General features: G+C 42.4%; 1 protein-coding gene across 1 annotated transcript in view; it reads right to left on the bottom strand.

Moving 5' to 3' along the window:
- Positions 1–21,127, bottom strand: part of ITGAM (integrin, alpha M (complement component 3 receptor 3 subunit)) — a 38,939-nt gene extending 17,812 nt beyond the window's left edge. The window contains exons 1-12 of the mRNA XM_010837371.1: positions 21,005–21,127; positions 18,396–18,501; positions 15,230–15,333; positions 14,647–14,717; positions 14,383–14,500; positions 13,581–13,711; positions 13,016–13,161; positions 11,846–11,999; positions 10,689–10,839; positions 9,183–9,256; positions 6,963–7,092; positions 6,297–6,439 (exon numbers count right to left, since the gene is read on the bottom strand). Coding sequence (XP_010835673.1) covers positions 6,297–6,439; positions 6,963–7,092; positions 9,183–9,256; positions 10,689–10,839; positions 11,846–11,999; positions 13,016–13,161; positions 13,581–13,711; positions 14,383–14,500; positions 14,647–14,717; positions 15,230–15,333; positions 18,396–18,501; positions 21,005–21,032 — 1,356 coding nt within the window. The 5' untranslated portion in view covers positions 21,033–21,127. The remainder of the gene's footprint in view (positions 1–6,296; positions 6,440–6,962; positions 7,093–9,182; positions 9,257–10,688; positions 10,840–11,845; positions 12,000–13,015; positions 13,162–13,580; positions 13,712–14,382; positions 14,501–14,646; positions 14,718–15,229; positions 15,334–18,395; positions 18,502–21,004) is intronic.
- Positions 21,128–24,120: the final 2,993 nt, after the last annotated feature.

The raw sequence follows: 24,120 nt of genomic DNA, 5'->3' as shown, positions 1-24,120 counted from the left end.
CTTCCCCCGCCTCTTCCCCCGCCTCTTCCCCCGCCTCCTCCCCCATAGTTCAATAAAGGCATTTAAGCTTCATCATAAAGTCAATAGGATTTTTTTTTTTGCTTTTAGGTCAAGTTTATTGGGTATAATTTCCACATAATAAAATTCAACCTTTTTACTACAGTTTTATGAGTTTTGACAAACACACAAAGTCATGTAATTAACCACGATGGTCAAGATTCAGGACAGTTTCCTCACCCCCAAAATATTCCCTTTTGCTGTAATCAACTTCTTTCCTCAGTCATCAGCCCCTGGCAACCACTGACCTGTTTTCTGTCCCTATAGTTTTGCCTTTTCCAGAATGTTATATAAAGGGAATTATACAGTAGGTAGCTTTTCAGATCTGGCTTCTTTCAACTAGAGTAAGCATTTGGGCTTCATCCATGTTGTTGCATGTATCATTAATTTGTTCTGATTTATTTCTGACAAGTATTCCATTGTACAGATGTACCACAGTTTGTTTATCCATTCCCCAGTTGAGGGATATTCGGGTTGATTCCAATTTGGGGCATTTATAAATAAAACCACTGCTGCTGCTGCTGCTAAGTCACTTCAGTCATGTCTGTGTGACCCCATAGACGGCAGCCCACCAGGCTCCCCGTCCCTGGGATTCTCCAGGCAAGAACACTGTAGTGGGTTGCCATTTCCTCCTCCAATGCATGAAAGTGAAAAGTGAAAGTGAAGTTGCTTAGTCGTCTCTGACCCTCAGCGACCCCATGGTCTGCAGCCTTCCAGGCTCCTCCGTACATGGGATTTTCCAGGCAACAGTACTGGAGTGGGGTGCCATTGCCTTCTCCAGAATAAAGCCACTAAAAACATTTAAATATAGGTTTTCATGTAAATGTCTATTTTTATTTCTCCTGGATAACTACCTAAGAGTGTTATGGCAACTGCATATTGAACTTTGTAAGATACTGATGAACTTTTCCAAAGTAGTCATTTTTCCAATGACATTTTTCTATTCTGACAGCAATGTATGGGTGTTTTAGTTGCCACACATCCTTGCCAGTACTTGATATTGCAAGTTCATTTCTTTTTTATGTTAATCATATTAATAGGTGTGCTATTGTATCTCACTATATTTTTAATTTGCACTCCACCACTTCATGGGAAATAGATGGGGAAACAGTGGAAACAGTGTCAGACTTTATTTTTCTGGCTCCAAAATCACTACAGATGGTGACTGCAGCCATGAAATTAAAAGACGCTTACTCCTTGGAAGGAAAGTTATGACCAACCTAGATAGCATATTCAAGCTATGAAAGCAGAGACATTACTTTGCCAACAAAGGTTCGTCTAGTCAAGGCTATGGTTTTTCCTGTGGTCATGTATGGATGTGAGAGTTGGACTGTGAAGAAGGCTGAGCACCGAAGAATTGATGCTTTTGAACTGTGGTGTTGGAGAAGACTCTGGAGAGTCCCTTGGACTGCAAGGAGATCCAACCAGTCCATTCTGAAGGAGATCAGCCCTGGGATTTCTTTGGAAGGAATGATGCTAAAGCTGAAACTCCAGTACTTTGGCCACCTCATGTGAAGAGTTGACTCATTGGAAAAGACTCTGATGCTGGGGGGGATTGGAGGCAGGAGGAGAAGGGGACAACAGAGGATGAGATGGTTAGATGGCATCACTGACTCGATGGACGTGAGTCTCAGTGAACTCCGGGAGTTGGTGATGGACAGGGAGGCCTGGAGTGCTGCGATTCTTGGGGTCGCAAAGAGTCGGACACGACTGAGGGACTGATCTGATCTGATCTGATGATTTAATGATATGGGACATTCTTTCATGTGCTTATTTGCCATTCACATATCTTCTTTGGTTAAGTGTCTGTTCAAATATTCTGCTTATTTTTTAATTGAATTATTTGACTTCTTGTTGTTGAGTTTTGAGACTCCTTTATGTATTCTGGATATAAGTCTTTTGTCAGATATGTAATTTTATTTTATTTCAAATATGTCATTTTTAAAAAGGAAGACAAAAAAAAGAAAAAAAAAAGAAAAAGGAAGGAAAATTTGCAAATATTTTCTTCCAGTCCATAGCTTATCTGCTCATTCTCTTAATAAACAGAGCAAAACTTTTCTTAGTTATCTTTTTTTTTTTTCTTTATGGGCCATGTTTCCAGTGTTATATCTAAGAATTCTTCGACTAATACAAGGTCACAGAAATTTTCTCCTAATGTTTTCTTTCACAAGTATAATAGTTTCAGATTGTACATTCAGCTCTATAATCTATTTTGAATTAATCTTAACATGGATCAGTTGACAAGATACGTGCAGAAGGTTTGGTTTTGTTTTCTTACTATGGGTGTTCAATTGCTTCAGCACCACTGAGCTCTCCATTGAATTACCTTTGTGTCTTTATTGACAAGCAATGTCAGTTTACTCGAGGCCTATTCTGTTTCCCGGATATTCCTGCCACACTGTTCTGCTTACTGCAACTTTTACAGGAAGTCTGAAAATTCAGGTAGGCTATGAATCTTCCACTAAATACCTACGAGTATTTACCCAAGATCTTTTTCAAACCTGTTTTGAATATTTACTTTCTTTGATTTTTTCATATAAATCTTAGAACCAGCTCATTAATTCTACAAATAAGTTAGAATTTTGATTGGCATTGTGTTGCATCTATAGATCAGTTTGAGAAGTAACATCTTAGCAATATTGAGTCTTCCAATCCATGAACACAGTATATCTTTCCATTTATTTAGGTTTTTGATTTCTCTCATCAGTGTTTTGTACATTTCAGGATAAAGATATTGTACACATTTTATTAGGTTTATACCTAAGGATTTCATGGTCTGGGCTTCCCAGGTGGTGCTAATAGTAAAGAATCCACCTGCCAGTGGAGGAGATTCAAGAGACACAGGTTCAATCCCTGGGTTGGGAAGATCCTGCGGAGAAGTAAATGGCAACCCACTCCAGTATTCTTGCCTGGAGAATCCCATAGACAGAGGAGCCTGGCGGGCTACAGTCCACAGGGTCTCAAAGAGCCGTACATGACTCAAGCAACTTAGCACGCACGCACGCATTTCATGGTCTTTGGTGCTACTGTAAATGATGCCGTTTTTTAAATTTAAATTTCCAAATATTCATTGCAGGCCTAGAAACACAGCTGATTTTTACATGTTGATCTTGTATCCTGAGAAATTACTGAAATAACTTATTAGTTACATAATTTTTTTTAATAGATTTTTTGGGACTTCCCAGGCAAACAGTCATGTCATTGGTAAATAGAGACGGCTTTATTTTTTCCCTTCCATTCTGCATGCTCTTTTTTCTTTTCTTTTCTTGCCTTATTGCACTGCTGTGTCTTCCAGTATGATATCGAATAGGAGTGGTGAAAGTGGATATTCTTGCCTTGTTCCCAATTAGGAAAAAAATTCTCTTTTACTTTTAAATAAGATGCGAGTTGTAGGTTGTTATTATTGTTGTTTTAAATGCTCTTTCTCAGGTTAAGGAAGTTCCTTTTAATTCCTAATTTGCTGGGAACATCATGAAAGCATGTATTTTGTCAAATTCTTTTCCATATCTGTTAAGATTATTACATTTTTCTTCTCTAGTCTGTTGTTATGGTGAATTACATTGATTTTTTTTTCCAGAATGGCTCTTTTAAATTGAGATAAAATTTACATTACAAAATTCATCATTTTAAAGTATAAAATTTAGTGGGTTCTAGTATATTCACAATGTTATGTAACCATCGCCACGAATTCCAAAACATTTTCATCACCCTAGGAAGAAGCCCTATACCTGTTAAAAGTCACTCCCAATCTGCTCCCCCCTCCCTCTATATCCAGGCAACCACTAATCTACTTTCTGGCTCAATGAATTTATCTACTCTGGACATTTCAGGTGAATTAAATCATACAATATGTGGTCTTTTGTGGCTGGGTTTTTAAATTTAGCATAACATTTTCAGAGTTTATCCATGTTGTAGCATGTATCAACACTTCATACTTTTTATGGCTAAATAGTATTCCACTACATGATACACCACATTTTGTTTATCTATTCATGAGTTGATGAACATCTAGGTTCCTTCCACATTTTAACTATTATGAATAATGCTGCTATGAACATTCATGTATAAGCTTTAGTTTGAACAACTGTTTTCATCCTGGGAAAGGGTATACACCTAGGAGCAAAATTTCTGAGTCATATTGTAAATCTGGGGGCTTCCCCAGTGGCTCGGTGGTAAAGAATCCACCTGCCAATGCAGGAGACGGGGATTCAATCCCTGTGTTGAGAGGAACCCCTGAAGGAGATGGTAACCCACTCCAGTATTCTTGCCTGGGAAATCCCATGGACAGAGAAACCTGGCAGGCTACAGTCCATGGGGTCGCAAAAGAGTCAGGCATGACTGAGCAACTAAACAACTCAACAGCAACAGCAATGGTAAATCTAAAGTTAACTAAACCGCCAAACTGTGTTCCGTAGGAGCTGTATTACTTTACATTCCCAGCAGCAAAGTACGAAGGTCTCAATTTCTCCACATTCTCACCCACATATGTTATTTTTCATGGTTTTTTTTCTTTTAAATAGCCTTTCTAGTGCTGTCTGTATTGTGGTTTTGACTTTCATTTCCCCAATGACTAGTAATGTCAAGCATCTTTTCATGTTCTTATTGGCCATTTGTATAGCTTATCTGAAGAAATATCTATCTGAATCCTTTGCCCTTTTTTAAATGAGGTTGTCTTTTTATCGTTGAATTGTAAAAGTTCGTTATATATTCTAAATACCAGATCTTTATCAGATATATGACTTATAAATAGTTTCTCCCATTCTTTTCATTTTCTTTACAGTGTTATTTGATGCTCAAAGGTTTTTAATTTTATGAAGTCCAGCTTACCTATTTTATATTTGCTTGTGTTTATGGTGGAATGTTCAAAAACTCACTGCCAAATCTAAGGTTACAGAAATTCACCTAAGAATCCCTCTAAGAGGTTCAAAGCTTTTATTCTTACATTTCGGTTTTTGATCCATTTTAAATTAATTTTTGTATATTGTAAGGTAAGGATCCAAATTTATCCATTTGCATGTGGATATCCAGTTAACCCAACATCTTTGTTGAAAATCTTTTTTTCCTTAGTGAATGAACTTGATACCTTTGTTGAAAATCAACTGGCCATAGTTATATGGGCTTATTTCTGGACTCTCAGTTCTATTCCATTGATCTATAGGTCTGTCCTTAGCTGTACCATCCTGTCTTGATTACTGTAACTTTAAAGTAAGCCTCAAATTGGAAACTGTGACTTCTCCAACTTAATTCTTCTTTTTCAAGATTATTTTGGCTACTGTGAGTCTCTTGCATTTTCATATGAACTTTAGAATCAGTTGGCCCATTTCTGCAACATTGTTGAACAAGCCCTATGTTCTTGGGATAAACCACACTTGGTCATGATGTATTATTCTTTTTATAGATTGCTGAATTCAAGTTGCTAACACTTTCTTAAAAACAGTTTTTGCAGGGGTGATATTCAAAATATTGAATTCCTAGGACTGCTCAGGCACCAACCACAGGCTTAGCTGAAGTGGGTCCTAGATGTCTTCTGAGTCAGGTCGTATCTGACGTCATACTTGCTAGATTATGGCGAAGTTCAAAGAGTACAGGGTGAGGGGACCAGAGTGCATGGTGGGGGTGGGGAGAGAGAAAGGGGAGGACGTCTCAACAAAGCAGCTATTTATTGACAGATATAGAATTATTTCAATATTTTAATAACTAATATGGTTTACTTGTTAGAAAAAGTGAAAGTGTTAATCACTCAGTCATGTTCCACTCTTTGCAACCCCAAGGATCGAACTTGGGTCTCCCGCATTACAGGCAGATTCTTTACCGTCTGAGCCATCAGGGAAGCTCATCCTGGTTATGGACTGGTCAAATGCCAGTTTTGTGTACAGACAGACTTGTAGGGAGCTCTGGACAGGTCAAGTGTTGGTATTTACTATTACCAGAAAAGTGAGGACATGATATTCTCAAATGCAAGTTTGTCCCAAAGTTGGTCCCACTGCTCTCTAGCTTAAAGTCCTCTGAAATCTGCTTTACAAACCTCTGCTACACCTTATATGTATGGCTGAGTCCCTTTGCTGTCCACCTGAAACTATCACAATATTGATAATCAGCTATACTCCAATACAAAATAAAAAGTTTAATAAAAAAAAAAAACTCTGCCCCATTGGCACCTGGTGATGCCCATCCTGGAAGCCCTCAGTCCCCAGGGTACTTCTGTTGGTACATCCATACCCCACACACTCGGCACTCACCTGGCTTCCCTTGATTTCAGTGTTTTTCTGCCAAACACCTGCATTCTGTCTGAATATCACCACCAGGCCGATGTGCTGATATCGAGGTGCTCCCAGAAACAGGTGTTGCACCCGGTTCCGCAAGGTGACTTCGGCAGCATAACCTGAAGATGATGAATTAAAGGAGAAAGTGCTTTCCCTCAGAGACTCTGCCCCCACCAGCAGGACTGTCCCGTGAGTAGGGGCAATGGGGCTGCCCGTGGTTGTGAGGTTGGGGTAACTGAACCCAGCACTCTATTCCTCTTCATTTGTTGTAGTTAGTAGTGGTGTTATTGCTTAGTCACTAAGTCATATCCAACTGTTTTTGACTCCATGAACTGTAGTCCGCCAGGCTCCTCTGTCCATGGGATTCTCCAAGCAAGAATACTGGAGTGGGTTGCCATTTTCTTCTCCAGGGGATCTTCCCAACCCAGGGATTGGACCCGAGTCTCCTGCATTGGCAGATTCTTTACCTCTGAGTCACCAGGGAAGCCCATTCCTCTTCATTAGCATAATTAAAATGAAGTTTTGATATTTCTGTCTTTAAACCTATCCCAAGAGCCTGTGAAAGATCCAAGGACATCTACACTGGTTGAATTATGCCATATCCTGACCCCTTTTTAGAGTAACTCTGCCCTCTCTACTTACCCAAGTAAGCATCATTCATGTCTGAATCTATCCTGGTTGTATTGATGAAGGTGATTTTATCATTTGATGTATGCAGAAAGGCTCCACCAGCCCAGTCAAAGCTCCCCACAGCACCCAGCAAGGGACCATCCTGGGAAAGAAGGTAGAATAAGATTAAGAAATCTAGAGCTTCAGTGCCATCAAAATCCCAATGGCATTTTTCACAGAAATAGAACAAACAATCCTAAAATTTATATGGAATCACAAAAGATCCCAAATAACCAAAGCATTTTGAGAAAAAGAACAAGTTAGAGGCATCACACTTCCTGGGTTCAAACTATATGGCAAAGCTATAGTAATCAAAACAGTATAATATTGTCATAAAAATAGACACATAAGTCAATGGAACAGAATAGAGAGCCATTTATATATGTATGTATATAAACCCATACATATGTTGTTCTTATGTATTGTGGGCTTCCCTGACAGCTCAGCGGTAAAGAGTCTGCCTGCAATGCAGGAGACATGGGTTCAATCCCTGAGTTGGGAAGATCCTCTAGAGAAGGAAATGGCAATCCACTCCCGTATTCTTATCTGGGAAATCTCATGGACAGAGGAGCCTGGTAGGCTAAAGTCCATGGGGTCACAAAAGAGTTGGACATGACTTAGTGAATTTACAACAAAGGAGAGAATAATATACTGAGGGAAAAGGATAGTCTCTTCAATAAATGGTTTTGGGAAAATTAGACAGCCACATGCAAAAGAATGAACCTGGACCACTATTTTACACTATTCATAAAGATCAATTCAAAATGGATAAAAGACTTGAACATAAGGTCAGAAATCATAAAACGCCAAGAAGAAAACATAGGTAGTAATCTCCTTGACATCAGTCTTGGTGATGATTATTTGAACTTAACACCAAAAACAAAATAAGCAGTGAGACTACATTAACTAAAAAGCTTCTGCATAGCAAAGGAAACCAACAACAAAATTAAAAGGTAACCTATAGAGCAGGAGAAAATATTTTCAAATCATATATCATATATCCATATTTGGGTTAATACCGAAATATATAAAGAACTCATACAACTCAAAAGTTTGTTTTAAAACCTGACTTTAAAATGAGAAGAAGATCTGAAAAGACATTTTTCCGAGGAAGACATACAGATGGCTAAGACGTACATGAAAAAAATGCTCAACATCACTAATTATCAAGGAAATGCAAACCAAAATCACAATGAGCTATCACTTCACACCTGTTGGAATGGCTGTCATCACAAACAGAAGAAATAAGTGTTGCTGAGGATGTGAAGAAAAAGGAAAACTTATACACAGTTGGTGGAAAAGTAACTGGTACAGCCACTATGGAAAAGAGTAAGGAGGTGCCTCAAAACTTTTAAATTAAAACTACTATGATCCCAGCAATCATACTTCTGGGTAAATATCCAAAAGAAATGAAAATACTAACTGGAAAAGGTATCTGGGACTTCCCTGGTGGTGCAGTGGTTAAGAATCCTCCTGCCAATGTAGGGGACACAAGTTCAATCCCTGGTCTGGGGAAGTCCCTCATACTGTAGAGCAACTAAGCCTGTGCACCTCAAGTACTGAAGCCCATGCGCCTAGAGCCCATGCTCTGCAACGAGAGAAGCCACTGCCATGAGAAGCCTGTGCACTGCGACCAGAGAGTAGCCCCTGCTTTCAGAGTAGCCCCGCTCGCCACAAGTAGAGAAAGCCCGTGTGCAGCAATGAAGCCCCAGCACAATCAAACATAAAGAAATTAGCTTTTAACTGATACTACTGAACTTGTTTCCAAAGCAGAAACAGACTCACAGACATAGAAAACCAGTTTATGATTACCAAAGAGGAAAGAGGGAGAAGGGATAAATTAGGAAATCAGGATTTACAGATACACAGTACTATATATAAAACAGATGAACAACAAGGTCCTACTGTATAGCACACGGAACTGTATTCAATATCTTATTATAGCCTATAATGGAAAAGAATATGAAAAAGAATATAAATATATATATATATATGAGAGAGAGAACTGAATCACTTTGCTGTACACCAGAAATTACTACAACACTGTAAATTAACCATACTTCAATTTTTAAAAAAGAAAAAAAGACGTACCTCCCAACAGGTACCCATCACAGAGAATAGCCCCCAAACCTTTGCACCACTTCTCCTGCTTTGTCTCACCCCTCAACTTCAATTAAACAAAAGGCCACTTACGGAGGTGAAGGCAGCACTGAAACCTTCCTGAGACATCTCATGCTCAAAGGAACTGGTACTTCCTGTCTGTGTACCTGTGAAGAAAAGAACACTCTACATTAAAGAAAGCAGAAGAACCAAGAACAGGGGCTGGAAACTCAAATGCTATAGCAACCAGACAAAAGGAGCCTCAGATGAGAGCCATACAACCCACTCCCCTTATTTTTACATTTCCTCTGTTATGCTTTTGTTTTTCATTTAAGTTACAGTTAATCTACAGTATTAATGTCAGTTTCAGGTGAACAGCATAGTGATTCAGTATTTTCATGGATTATACTCCTTTATAGGTTATTACAAGATAATAGCTATAATTTATATCTTTGTTGCTTATCTAGCCATATTGCTGTTGTTCAGTCACTAAGCTGTGTCCATCTCTTTGCACCCCCATAAATTGCACCACAATTTATGGTTTCCCTGTCCTTCACTATCTCCTGGAGTTTGCTCAAATTCATGTCCATTGAGTCTGTGATGCCCTCCAACCATCTTATCCTCTGTCACTCCTTTCTCCTGCCCTCAATCTTCCCCAGCATCAGGGTCTTTCCAATGAGTCAGCTCTTCGCATCAGGTGGTCAAAGTATTAGAGTTTCAGCTTCAGTATCAATCCTTCAGTGAATTTTCAGAGTTGATTCCCTCTAGGATTGACTGGTTTGATCTCCTTGCTGTCTAAGGGACTCCCAAGAGTCTTCTCTAGCACCACAATTCAAAAGCATCAATTCTTTGGTGGTCAGCCTTCTTTATGATCCAACTCTTACATGATTACTAGAAAAACCATAGCTTTGACTATATGGACCATTGTTGGCATGTGGCCCCTTTTTAATATTTATTTTTATTTATTCAGCTGCACTGGGTCTTAGATATGGATGCAGGATCCAGTTCCCTGACCAGGGATCAAACCCTGGCTCCCAAGATTGGGAACATGGAGTCTTAACCACTAGACCACCAGGGAAGGCCGCATATGCCCCTTTTAAAGGGATGGTGGCTATTTGGTTCCAACTATTTTTTGTCCAGTGGGTATACAGTCCTCAAGGTGTCTAATCTTCCAAATTTTCAAGAGAAACCATAAATTCAGACTGTATGTGGACATTCCCCCAATTTTTAAATTCTTTCCTTCAACAAACATTTATTGAACATGCTTCATGCACCAGGCATTATTCTAAGCACTGGAGATACAGCAGTGAATCAAACAGACAAATGTTGGCAACACATCCAAAGTTGGGGAAAATACCATATGGGATTTGTCTCCCCTACCCTCTAATTTTGCAGCCCGTAGCCAAGACTTGCAAAATTAGATCTTTCAAAGAAATGGAACGAGAGGCCAGAGTTGTTGAGAACTGGAGGAAGAAGAGAGTTGATGATGAGGGTCAGAATGCCAAGGGCTAGGAGGTCCTTGTTTCTAGAGGGAAATACGTGTTTGGGGGTAAGGGGTTGCCTTTGGAGCTGCTCTAGGACTACAAAACCTTAGCTTACCCTCAATCGCAAAGATCTTTTCCTGAAGCTGGTTCTGAATGGTCTTCAGAGCTTCGAAGTTATTCACCTGGAACACGTGGTCAGCAGGGGGCTTAGATGCAATAGTATCGAGCTCCTGTCGAGATTTCCTACTCCTAAAAGCATCTCCCACCTGTCACCAAAAAACAGAGGTCGAATCAGACAATTTCTGGAAGTAGCACTCTCCACCAGCAAAGAAAATTCTACAGGAAAAGAATTTGAAAATATCTGTCCAAGGAAGGAATGTACCAGAAGGCCCCCGGGACAGGGCTGCCAGGTACGCTGGAGCAGGTTGTACACTCTACATTCTGTCAAGGGGGAAATTGGGGCTGAAATTCAGCCTTTGGCCCATTTGCTGTGCCATGCCTCCTGGCATGGAACTGACCTCTCTTTAGAGGGCAGGGAGCTTTCTCCTTCATATGAAGTTGTTTCCCACTTGCCAAGCCAGGGACCCCAGATAATACATCTTTCTATGTCATGCAAGATACTGTAGTAGTTTGATGACACTGATGCTCCCAACCCTTTACCCCTTCCTGTATCCAAGCCTTTTCCCCAAAGCTTTGCTGTGCCCTCCTCCTCCTGAAAGAGTGTTCTGCTCCATTCATTGTCTCTGCCACATGTATTGCTTTAGCTCTTGGATGTTATCCCATGTGATACAAACAGAAGCTTGAAAAAATGCTTGCAACATTTCTACTTGCTCTTTTTTCCCTCTGCTTTCACCATGAGAACATGCCCAGGCTAGCCCACTGGAGGAAGAGACACATGCAACAGAAGCATCAAGTTACCCCGGCCCCAGGAGACAAACATGGCAACGCTCAGACATGGAGAGAGCCCAGTCAAGATCAGCAGAGCCACCAACCAGCCTGCAGCTGACTACAGACACGTGAGTGAGTCCAGCTGGGACCAGAAAAACTGCCCAGCCTGACCGACAGACTCACTTACAGTTTTAAGCCACTGAATGTTGGGATCATTTGTTATACAGCATCATTGCAACAGTAGTTCGCTGAGACAGGTGCATCTGTGCTAGCAGAGATTACCCTGGCCTCATTTTGACTTTATTGATGCTTGCAAGTTCAAGGGAGGGTGTGTTTGAGTAGAAACCCACACCAAGTATCAAGTCAGAGAGCCACATTTCCTACCCCAATGACGTAGCGAATGATCTTTTTTCTATCAGCTTCAGGGATGACATCACTATACTCCAAAGGATCGAGATATTTTTCCCCATCTGTGATGACAATCATGATCTTAATGGCATGATTCCGGGCTCCACTGCTGCTGTGAAACAGTTCTCTTCTATCCAGGGTAAAGGAGAGAAAAGTCAAATTCGAGCAGACAGAGAGATGCGCCTAATACCAGGGAAGGAACATCAGCAGTTACAGATGCAACTGGACTCTGTCTAGAAGGTGCCTGGGCTCCCCTGGGACAAACACTGAGCTGTAGATGCCCCAAGATCTGGAAGGGAAGCAGAAGAACAGGAAAGTGGAAGGAAAAGAAGCCTTCATTGCTTTTATATTCTTTGGCATAGGCTGATTTTTTAAATTGAGTATTATTCCTTCTAAATTAAAAAGTTCATAGCTTATTTATGCCTTCATCACACCTCTCCTGCTGGCTGTCCAGCTTATCTTCCTGCACTTTTGTCTCAACCCCTACCCTTGCCTCTAAACACACACACACACACACACACACACACACACACATACACACACACACACATACACACACACACATATACAGATCAGAGGGAACTTTCCAAAACAAGATATGGGTACATCTCCCCACTGCTGAAAACATCAATGGATCCATTGGCTTTTCAGTTGCCTTGCTAATCTGGCTTCATCTGATCTTTCTACACTCCCTCCAGCCTTGCCCTCTCTCCCCCTAACCCCTGCCTTGTTGTTGTTGCTTAGTCGCTCAGTTGTGTCCAGCTCTTTGCAACCCCACAGACCATAGCCCTCCAGGCTCCTCTGTCCAGGGATTTCCTAGGCAAGAACACTGGAGTGGGTTGCCATTTCCTTCTCTAGGGGATCTTCCCGACCCAGGGATGGAACCCATGCCTCCTGCATTGGCAGGCGGATTCTTTACCACTGAGCCACCAGAGAAGCCCTTACTCTCACCTTTACTCACAATTTGTATGTCATGAACATACCAGGCACAGTCCCTTCTCCACACCTAACTCAAACCGCCCCATCCACTGGAAATACCCTCTACCCCAGCCCTTTCTGAACAATACCCCTTTATCCTGCAAAGCTCAGCCAAAAAAAAAAAAAAACCCTCCTCCTTTCATCCTAAGCAAAGAGGGAAGAGCTTACACTACTTTGCGGATCCCCGTGGCCGTGTGCGTCCTCCCAAACAGCTGTCTTATTGGCCCCACCAGTAATTCCGGGACAGGGTTTCTCTTGAAATCATTGAAGGTGAAGTGAGTCTGGAAGTCGTCCGAGTACTGCATCAGAGAGAACTGGGAACAGGCACCTGGTGTTAGACTGGAGCAGGCACCCCTCCTCCCACTTAGCTATCTCCCAGAAAGTTCTCCATAAATCCTGAAATACTCCAGGCTCCAAATTCCTCCAAATTCTGCCCCATCCCAGCCCTTCTGCCTCACCAGGAGGACAGCGATTGGCCATCAGCTCCCACTTCTCAGCACTAGAACTTAGCCAGAGATGACATATGGGTTTCATGTCCCATGCCAACCCCTATCGATTACTGTGCCTACTTTACAGAGGGCTGGAAGAAGGCTGAAGCTGCATCCAGTCAGAGCAAGACAGCAAATCATGAAAGAAAATGCTGATCAAGTGGCAATTTGGCACCATCTGGACAGGAAGTAGGACAGGACCTGCTATAGGCAGGCTGTTCCCTAACCTACCCATTTGCACTCACCAAGGTTTTGGACTTTTGGAATTGATTCATCACAGTTGAGACAAACCTCTTCATCCGCTCAAAGTCTACTGGGTCGATGCTACCAGAGCCATCAATCAAAAAGGCAATGTCACTGTCTTGCTCAGGGCACCCTGGGGGAAAAGGAAAAGAAACTGTAAGTACAAGACACTCGGGTTCATTTTTTTTTTTTTTTTTAAATTAGCTGTCTGCTGAGCAATGAGAATGAAAGGTAGACAAGATGACAACCATGTGCCTGGCTAAAGAAAAACATGGGACAAAGTGGCATGGGAAACTTTAGTTCATTCTGCTCAAGGCAGGGAAAGTAGTTATCACAGCTACCTCATAGAAGAATAAGAAATAATTTGCAGACTTCCCTGGTGGTCCAGTGGTTAAGAATCCGACCTCCCAGTGGGACATGGGTTCGAACCCTGGGGCAGGAAGTTTCCACATGCTGTGGGGCAAGCAAGCCCATACGCCACGACTACTAAGCCCACGTGCGCTAGAGCCCATACTCCGAAACAAGAGAATCCGCGAGAATGAGAAGCCTGAGCCCCACAATTAGAGACTAGCCCTCGCTCACTGCAGCTAGGAAAAAACCACCGACCAGCAATGAAGACCCAGCACAGCCAAAAATAAATAATTTTCTTCTGGAATATTTAAGAGTGAAAATTGAAGAGAAACACTGGAACCCAGTTTCCTCACCCTTCTGCACCAAGATTTGTAAATAACCCCCCAGACTACGAGTCCCTCAGCCCAGTCCTGCCCAGGGCCCTCCAGTCTCACACTGCTTCTCTGTACCCACCTCTGAGGGCCCTTGGGATCCTCCTGGGTTGCTGGAGTAGATTGGATCCAAACGAGAAGCAGAGGCCATTTGCATAGGTGTTCTCCTTGCAAATTTGGTGCACTGTGGGGCCACAGGCCTAGGGGGCAGGGAAATAGTGGGAGGGGCTGTCTCTGCTCCCTGTCCTTTCAACCCAGCCTCTCCAGCCATCAAGACCCCAGGCCCAGCAGCCTTGGGCCCTCAACTCCTTCCCTTGGAACACTCCCATGACCCAAGGCAACTCACCAGCAGCCGGAAAGGGTTGGCAGCAAATGCAAGAGACAAGCCCAGGGACATGTTCACAGCCTCTGGGGGAACTGAGAGGACAGATATACACATGGTCAGCCTTGGGGGATGGAAGGGGCTCTGTAAGAGCTCCATGGGCTTCCCTGGCGGCTTAGTGGTAAAGAGTCTGCCTGCCAATGCTGGAGACCGGGGTTTGATCCCTGGGTCAGGAAGACCCCCTGGAGGACTAAATGGCAACACACTCCAGTATGCCTGCTTGGGAAATTCCATGGACAGAGGAGCCTGGCAGGCTACAGTCCATGGGGTCTCCAAGAGTTGGACATGACTTAGTGACTAAACAAGAGTTGGACAGGGGTCACCTCAACCTGGCAGATTCTGAGGTCTGACAGATCCAAAGAGGCACGTAGGTCATAGAAAGGGACAAGGAGGGGGGAGCCTGAGAGTGATTGCATACAGCTCAGAGGCCGAAGAGCTGCCCCCCTGAGCCCCCCGCCACAGACCCCAGGACAAAGGCCTGACAAGTCCAGGTGTGTGCAGAGGTGGAGTCCTAGCCCTGGGCCCGGCCGGGGCAGCGATGACTCACCCTGCAGGGGGATGGCCTCACACCTGCCCGTGCTGTAGTCACAGTGGTAGAGGCCGCCTGTTTGATTAGCAGCCTTTACCTCCTGGGGGGCTCCAACCACCAGCCTGGAGGGAAACGGATAAGAGGACATGATGACAACTGGGGAGGAGACCAATGATGGAAGTTCTGCCACTCAGAGGATAAGTGGGGAGCCACCCTTGCAGGGATTCCCCACCTCCCCCCAACAGGAAGAAGACTCAGCAAAGAAAAAATGAAGAATTTATTTTTTACCCATTGTTTGTTTATTGTGAATATTCTCGTAATCCAGTCATTTGAATTTATGGTCCCAAGGGTCACTTCAGTAAGTTCAAGAATTTCTAAATTGTGAAGGTAGACAGTCTACTTTCCTAACTTGAAAGCACTTCCCTCTTCCTGTGTCAGGCAAGGATGCAATATTGCAGAGTGGAAAGGAATAGAGGCCTTGGAGTTTTACTGTCTAAAATAAAAATTTAGTCCCACCCTTACTTCCTGTGTGACCTTGAAGGACTGATTTAATTACCTTATTATTCTTCAATGTTCTCACCTCTAAAATACAGAGAACAGTAGTACCTACCTCAAAGTTATTATCATGATTAAATGAGTTAGTCCATATACAGTTCCCAAACAGGAAAATGTCTGGGGACTTCCCTGGCAGTGCAGTGGTTAAAATTCTGCACTTCCACTGTAGAGGGCATGGCTTCAATTCTTGGTCAGGGAACTAAGATTCTGCCTGCAATATGGCACAGCCAAAATTTTTTTTCCAATTTTTTTAAATAGGAAAATGTTTAATCTTGGAGTGAGAAGAGTCCCTCTAAGGAGGACATAATATATCCAGAAGTCATTTTTAAATGAATACAGTCAACCCCACAAGTTTTTTGTTTTTATTTTTATTTTTTTGATCATGCCACAAGGCATTTGAGATTCTAGTTCACCAGCCAAGGGCCAAACCCGTGCCCCTGCCACAGAAGCTCAGAGTCCTAACCACTGGACTGCCAGGGAAGTCCCCCCAACAGGCATTTAAAATAAATTTCTGTATGTGATCTACTACCAAAAACAAAGTCAAAAAATAAATGATCAACTGGGGGAGGGAGATGAACACCCAGACTATTTCCTCAGTAGTCACATCTCCCACAAATCAAGAAGGGAAAAAAAAAAAAAGAGAAAAATGGGCCACAGATAAGGAGGAAAAAAAGTGTTCACAGAAAAGGAAATAAATCTCTCTTAAAAGAAGAAATGCAATTTAAAACTAAATTGAGATACCATTTCTTCCCTATTTGATTTACAAAGATCGTTAAGTTTGCTAACACTTTGGGTTGGCTAATTGGTGGGGAAGTAAGTGTTTGCACAAATTTCTGGTGTGAATGCGAAGTGTTGCCACCATCACAGAAGGTAATCTGGAAAAATCTATTAAAATTACATATGCACATGTACCCTTGGATCCAGCGATCCTAGTTTTAGGAATTTACTTCCGAAATATACTTGCTCATGTACAAAATGCCAGCATTGTTTATAGAGCAAAAGTTTGGAAACAATCCAATGTCTGCTCAGAAGAGATTTAAAGGTAACAAAAAAGTAAATTACAGTATTTCCAAATAATAGATAATAATAAAAATAGAATATGATGTCAGCATAAAAAAGAACAAGGAAGCTCTTTATATACTTACTCAGTAAAATCAGCAAGCTCTGCTAATTTTTTTAAAAAAAACTGCAGAAGACAGTTTAGAGCAGAAGCTGGCAAATTTTTTCTCGAAAAATGACATTATTTTCATAAATATTATTTTTGTAAAAGTAAATATTTTAGGCTTTGCAGGCTCTAGTGTCTGTGTCCCAGCCTCCCTGTTCTGCTACTGTGCTCCAGAGCTGCCATAAATAATAAATGACTACAGATTGTTCTACTAAGTGAAGTATGTCAGGAAAAAAAAATACAGTATCACTCATATGTGGAATCCAGTTAAAAAAAAAAAGGTATAAAAATGAACTTACAAAACAGACACAGACACAGTCTCACTGATTTCAAAAACAAACTTATGTTACCAAGGGGGAAATGTAAGCAGGAGAGATAAATTAGGAATTTACTATTAACACACATACACTGCTGTATATAAATTAGATAACCAAAACAGGGACCTATGGTATATAGTACAATGAACTCTACTCAATTTTCTGTAATAACCTATATGGGGAAAGAATCTCAAAAATAATGAATATATGTACATGTATAACCAAACCACTTTGCTGTACATCTGAAACCAGCACAACATTGTAAATCAGCTATACTCCAATAGAAAATTTAAGTATTAGAAAATAATAGTCACAATAATAGTAATAGTAATAAATGGCAAGTAGGGGGTGGAGTGGCAGATTGTCAATAAAATGTTAGAAAAATGTGGTTTATGCAGTGTATAACACCTCTGAAAGAACACACAAGAAACCACTTACCAGGGACCCTGCTGGGGAGGGAACTGGGGGATGGGAGGGAGGAAGAGGTTTTCTATCACACTCTTTCATATCTTTTGAATTTATGACTCTGACAAATTAAGAAAAAAAGCAAATCAAGGAAATTTCTATTTTTTTCACATATGTTGCTTTTTTTTTAATTGGAGGATAATTACTTTATATTATTTTGTTGGTTTCTGCCATACATCAACATGAATCCGCCATAAGTATACATGTGTTCCCTCCCTCTTTAACCTCCCTGCCACCTCCCAGCACATCCCATCACTCTAGGTGGTCACAGAGCCCCGGTTTGAGTTCCCTGAGTCACACAGCAAATCCCCACTGTCTATCTTACATATGGTAATGCACATGTTTCAGCGTTACTCTCTTAATCATCCCACTCTAGCCTCCCTCGCTGTGTCCGCAAGTCTGTTCTTTATGTCTTCATCTCCTTCGCTGCCCTGCAAATAAGTTCATCAGTAACTGTCTCTCTAGATTCCATATATGTATGTGCTAATATAAGATATGTGTTCCTCTCACTTACTTCACTCTGTATAATAGGCTGTAGGTAATATTCCATTGTATACATTTACCACATCTTCTTTATCCATTCATCAATTGATGGACATCTAGGTTGCTTCCATGTCCTAGCTAGGTATGTTAAATCTTGGAGGGAAAGTGTGTGGGCAGGGAGTGCCCCTGCAGCTCTTACCGGGATCCCTGAATCTGGACCACGCTCTGCCCGAAGCCCCTTGCGTTGTTTTGGAAGATGACTGCTTTTTCCGTGTCCAGGTTGAACCCATGACATAAGGCCAAGGCTGGAGGGAGAACAAGGGGTGGAAGTCAGGAGGTGATGTGGAAACAGCTAAGAAAGCAGCCTGGGACTTCCCTAGTGGTCCCGTGGTTAAGACTCTGAGCTTCCAATGCAGGGGCTCCGGTTCCATCCCCGGTTGAAGAACTAAAATCCCACATGCCACAGAACTTGGCCAAAAAACATAAAATTTAAAAATAAGAAAGATTAAAAAAAAATAAGAAAGATTTAAAAAAGAAAGCAGCCTGCTCTCTTGCCCCAAGAATATTCCTGTCAGGATTCACCCTAACCCTACATGGAGATGGGTCCCCCCCAGGTCCCAGCCTGGAGCAGAGGTCACCACACTCTTTCTATAAAGGGGTACATGCTAAGTCCCTCCAGTTCTTTGCAACCCCATGGACTATAGCCCACCAGGCCCCTCTGTCCATGGGATTCTCCAGGCAAGAATACTGGAGTGGGTTGCCATGTCCTTATTCAAGGGATCTTTCTGAAGCAGGGACCTTGTACTGACAAACAAGTTCTTTACCACTAGCGCCACTTGAGAAGCCTTCTATAAAGGGCTCAATAGTAAATATTTTAGGCTTTGTGGACCAAGAGGCAAATGGAATCTAATTATGTATGTATTTATATAAGAAAAGAAGGGGCTTCCCTGGTGTCTCAGACAGTAAAGAATCTGTCCACAATGTGGGAGACCCGGGTTTGATCCCTGGGTCAGGAAGATCCCCTGGAGAAGGGAATGGCAACCCACTCGAGTATTCTTGCTTGGAAAGTTCCATGGACAGAGGAGCCTGGCTGGCTACAGTCCAAGGGGTCACAAAGAGTTGGACACAACTGAGCAACTACACTTTCACTTTCAAGAAAAGAAAAAATGCATTTTTCATGAAGGAAATTCAAAACAGAATAATTGAGTAAAAGTTCTTTTAATACAATTTTGCTGATGAGACAGATGGAATTTTGCAAGATTTAAAGTTAGTGTTCCTTGTCATCAGTTATAAATATTCATCTAGATCTCATGGCTCCAAACAGTCATCTGCCCATGTACAAAAACACATGATGAGTCCTCACATTACGCCCCAGACTACGTTATGCTGACTCCTGGCCTTAGGACACCAATATCGGGTATAACAGAAGAAATTTTGATATCGTGAGCTATGGGAAGTCATTCTGGCTTCTGTGCATGCTAAGTCACTTGAGTCGTGTCCAACTCTTTGTGATCCCATGGACTGTAGCCCACCAGGCTCCTATGTCCGTGGGATTCTTGCAAGGATACTGGAGTAGGTTGCTATGTCCTCCTCCAGGAGATCTTCCAGTAGGAGGTTTGATCCAGGAGACACAGATTTGACCCCTGGTCCGGAAAGATCCCACATGCTGCGGGGCAGCTAAGCCCATGCGCTGCAACCACAGAAGCCATGTGCCCTAGAGCCAGTGCTCTGCCTCAAGAGAAACCACCACAATGAGAAGCTCTCGCAGCACAACCAAAGAGTAGCCCCTGCTTGCCACAGCTAGAGAAAGTCTGCATGCAGCAGTGAAGACCCAGCAAAGCCAAAACTAAATTAAAATTTTAAAATTTTAAAAAAATTAAAAAAAAACAAAGATGAAATGCCTCCTTTCCTGGGACGCCAATGCTGTTCCTGCTTTGATGGTAAGACTTCCTTCCCAGGTGCCAAGGCCATACCAGCTTTCTGTGTACCTGATGATCTGTTTGGCTTTCATGTCTTTTGAAACCTCGAAAGAATGCATCCCTGACTTGTCTGATGTGGTTTCCTCTGACAAGATATAAAACTATGCCCTAAACCCTGCTTCTCTGGAACAGTTCCTCCAAGTTCTCAGGAAGCTGTCTCCTGGGCTATAGTTCTCAGTTTAACTCAAAAAACAAACCAAAAAAAAACCTCTTTTCTTGTTTATTGATTATTTCCATCAACAGGTACATTCAGCCCCTCTCTGAGCCCCACCCTAGGTTCCCACTCCACTGATTTGCCCAACAGTAAGTTCCTAAAGACTCCACTAGGTAATTTCCTCCCTGTGCAACTCACAAGCATTTCTTTCCCCTCTTTGACTCACACGCCACAAAACACAGACAAGAAAGGAAAACGAACTTGAATCATTTCAGTCAGTCAGTCATTCGACAAACATTTATATCTGGATCCTTGGAAAAGAGGAGACAAATAGGAGGTGAGGTAGAATCCAAGAAAAAATCACTCTGAGAAGAGAAGCCAAGATCTACTGTGTACTCTTCAATATGTCTTTTCACCTTTCTACACCTCAGTCTCCTCATCCTTGAAGATGGGACCAACCAAATCCAGGGCATACTCTGTGAACTGAGTCATTTATCCAAGCTTCTGTGGTCATCCCATTTCATTCTAGCTCTACTTCGTGAATCCCTTCACCTTTCTCCAATCCCCTTTGGCTTTCCCCAGTCTCACTCCTAAGTATTCGGGACCCTTTGTCTCCACTCACAAACTCAAAAACTCCCCTCCACCTCCCCGGAGGACCCCCAGCTCCAGGCACACCTGTTAATAGAAGGATTCTGTGATTCATAGCTGGAGGCAGCAGGAACCGTGAGGCTGCAGGCACCACTGAGCCACTTCAAGGAAGCCACCAAAGCTAGGAAGGACAGAAAAAGAGAAGTAGGAGGCAGAAGTCTGTCAGACTCAAAGGAAGAGGGCGGAGGCTCAGTGAGCACTCCCGCCTGACCTTCCTCTCCAGGCTGTGTGCGCACAGCTTGGGCTGCTTCCCTACCCAGCTCCCTGGCCCAAACCATCAAGGTCAATATCCCAAAGTTATCTTTGTTTGCCCACCTGCTTCTAGAGTTGGCCAAAACATTATGAAAAACAAAGAATAGACTGAGGACCTGCCTCCCAGAATGTGTCTCCCTGAAGCACAGTTTGCAAAATGTCCCTCCTTCCCGCCCAAGGAGCTGTCTTCAGGTGTGGCCATCAATAAGGACAACTCAGGTACAGGGACATCCGGTGATATTTGAATATTATTTTGCTTAAAAAAAAAAAAGTCTCAAACGCTTTGGCCCAGGAATTTTCACTTCCAAAAATTTATCTTGGGACTTTCATGCTGGTCCAGTGGCTATGACTCTGCACATACAATGATGCAGAGGGGCCAGGTTTGATCCCTGGTAAGGGGACTAGATCACACATGCCTCAACTAAGGAAATGTGTGCTGCAAGTAAGACCCGGCACAGCCAAATAAATAAATCTCTAGTTGTGCGCTGCAACTAGAGAAAGCCCCTGAAGTGAAAGTCGTTCAGTTGTATCCAACTTTTTGTGACCCTATGGACTCCTATACAGTCCATGGAATTCTCTAGGCCAGAATACTAGAGTGGGTAGCCTTTTCCTTCTCCAGGGGATCTTCCCAACCCAGGGATCAAACCCAGGTCTCCCACATTGCAGGAGGATTCTTTACCAACTGAGCTATCAGGGAAGCCCAGAGAAAGCCCATACACAGCCCATACACAGCACAGCCAAAAATTAATTAATTAATTAAATCATTTAAAAAAATTTTTAGATTCATGTGTGTAGGAAAATCAAAACATTAACAGCATTTGTTGCCTGATCACAGGACAATGAGTCTGTTCTTCTCTATTGTCACACAGCAAACTACTCCAAATCTTAGCAACTTCAAACAGCAACTTCTCTTTTTAAAATTTGTTTAATTGAAATATAGTTGATTTACAATGTTGTATTTGCTTCTGGTGAACAGCAAAGTGACTCAGTTTTACACACATAGAATAGCTTGCATCTGCTAATCCCAAAGCTCCAGTCCATTTCCTTCCCTCTACCTCCTCCCCATTGGCAACCACAAGTCTGAAACAGCATCCTCTCATTGTATCATGGTGCTGTGGATTGTCTAGCCCCAGTATTTCCCACTAGGGAATCTCAGATAGCTGCAGTCAGATCGTGAGTGGGGCTGGAGTCCTTGAAGGCTCAGCTGGGCTGGACTTTCAAAATAGATCACTCCCATGGCTGGAAGTTGGTGCTGGCTGCAGGCACGGAGCTTGGTCGGGGCTGTCAGCTGTAGGACCTCCATGTGGCTTCTCTATGTGGCTCGGGCTACTCACAGCAGAGTGGTTAGACTTTAAGGGTAAATATTCCAAGAGATAAAAATGGAAAGTTTCCAGTCTCTTAAGGTGTTGATCTGGAAACTGTCACAGAATCACTTCCACCATATTCTATTAGTCAAGCAGTCATGGACCTCAACCTCCAAGAGAGGGAGCACAGATCTCACCTCTCAATGTGTTACAGAAATTGTGATCAACTTTTAATCTGCCACAGGGTGATTTTCATTTTCTTCTCTATATATTTTTGTATTTAAAACTTTCATACCAAAAAAAGAATGATGTTTAAAATCAGAAAGAAAAGAAAAACACCAATAAATAAATGACACCATGCCTGAACTTTTTAGCAGGAAAGGGAGCTGAGGAAAAACAAATATGGCCATTGGCTCAGGATGAGAAAATACCAGCAAGGGTGTGGGGACATAGTTTAATAAATAAGCTGGGTTTATTTTTCGTGAAAGGCTTTCATACTCTGATTACCACAGGAAGTTGCTCGGCCATCACAGACCCTCCTTTCCCAGAACAGTGGCCAAGGGACCACTTTAAAGGCCAATGGAAAAATCACAGAAAGATTGTCCAACTCCCAGAGCCTTTCTTAATGACCCATGTAGATGTGCACCTGACCAGGTGATCATAGGTGGGCATCTAGAGACATAGGCTTTTATCCATTCCCTCCCACCCATCCCCTAGTCCTACTCTTGACAAAATCTTAGCTTGGTTCCGCCGTAAACAGACCCTGAGACGAGGATTCGAGTGCAAGTAATTTATTTGAAAGGTGATCTAGGAAACACTGGTGAAGAAATGGGGATGGGAAAAGAACTCATAAAAGTGGTGAGACAAAACAAGTTCCCTCTGTGAACAATCAGAGTTTAATATACTGAGGAAATCTGAAATCCAGAGTAGAACATGCCTCAGAGTTATCCACTTGAGAAAAGGGGGAGATTGCAGGACTTCCCTTGTGGTCCAGAGGTTAAGACTTTACTTTCAATGCAGGGGTTTCAGGCTCCCTTCCTGGCTGGGGAACTAAGATTCCACATGCCCTGAGATGTAGCCAAAACACATTTTTTTTTTTTAAGAGGAGACAGGACCATATTCTTATCCACAACCCACATCAGCTATTAGTGGAGAACCGCTGTCTGGGAAAGCCTTACTTCTCTAGTGCATCCAACCTGCCCTGCCCCAAGACAGAGAAGGTTCCAGGAGCCACAGAGAGCCTGTCGGCAGGCAGGTGCTGGCAGCTAGAAACCTGGGCAGCTTGCATGAGAATGATAAGCGCTGATGGGATGTGAATGGAGCAATTGCAGCATCTGCTACAGATACTCAGATGTTTTTTCATTAACATTCATCACTATATTAAATTATATATTTATTTAGTTTATCTACTCTCTGACTCCCCAGCTAGAATGTAAAAGCTCCAGAGAGCAGAGATTCTTGTGTGTCTTGCTAATCACTCTGGTTCATATGAGGTCTTCCCGCTAGGAAATTGATTTGACCAGGGAGAGAATTCTGGGAAGAGGGAAGAGTAGGAAGCACCAAGAATCCTTCCTCCCCATCGAGATA

The sequence above is a fragment of the Bison bison genome, unplaced genomic scaffold (assembly GCF_000754665.1).
Source record: "Bison bison bison isolate TAMUID 2011002044 unplaced genomic scaffold, Bison_UMD1.0 scf7180017864072, whole genome shotgun sequence".
In the NCBI taxonomy this organism is placed as follows: Eukaryota; Metazoa; Chordata; class Mammalia; order Artiodactyla; family Bovidae; genus Bison; species Bison bison.
This window is presented reverse-complemented; position numbering and strand designations above follow the sequence as displayed.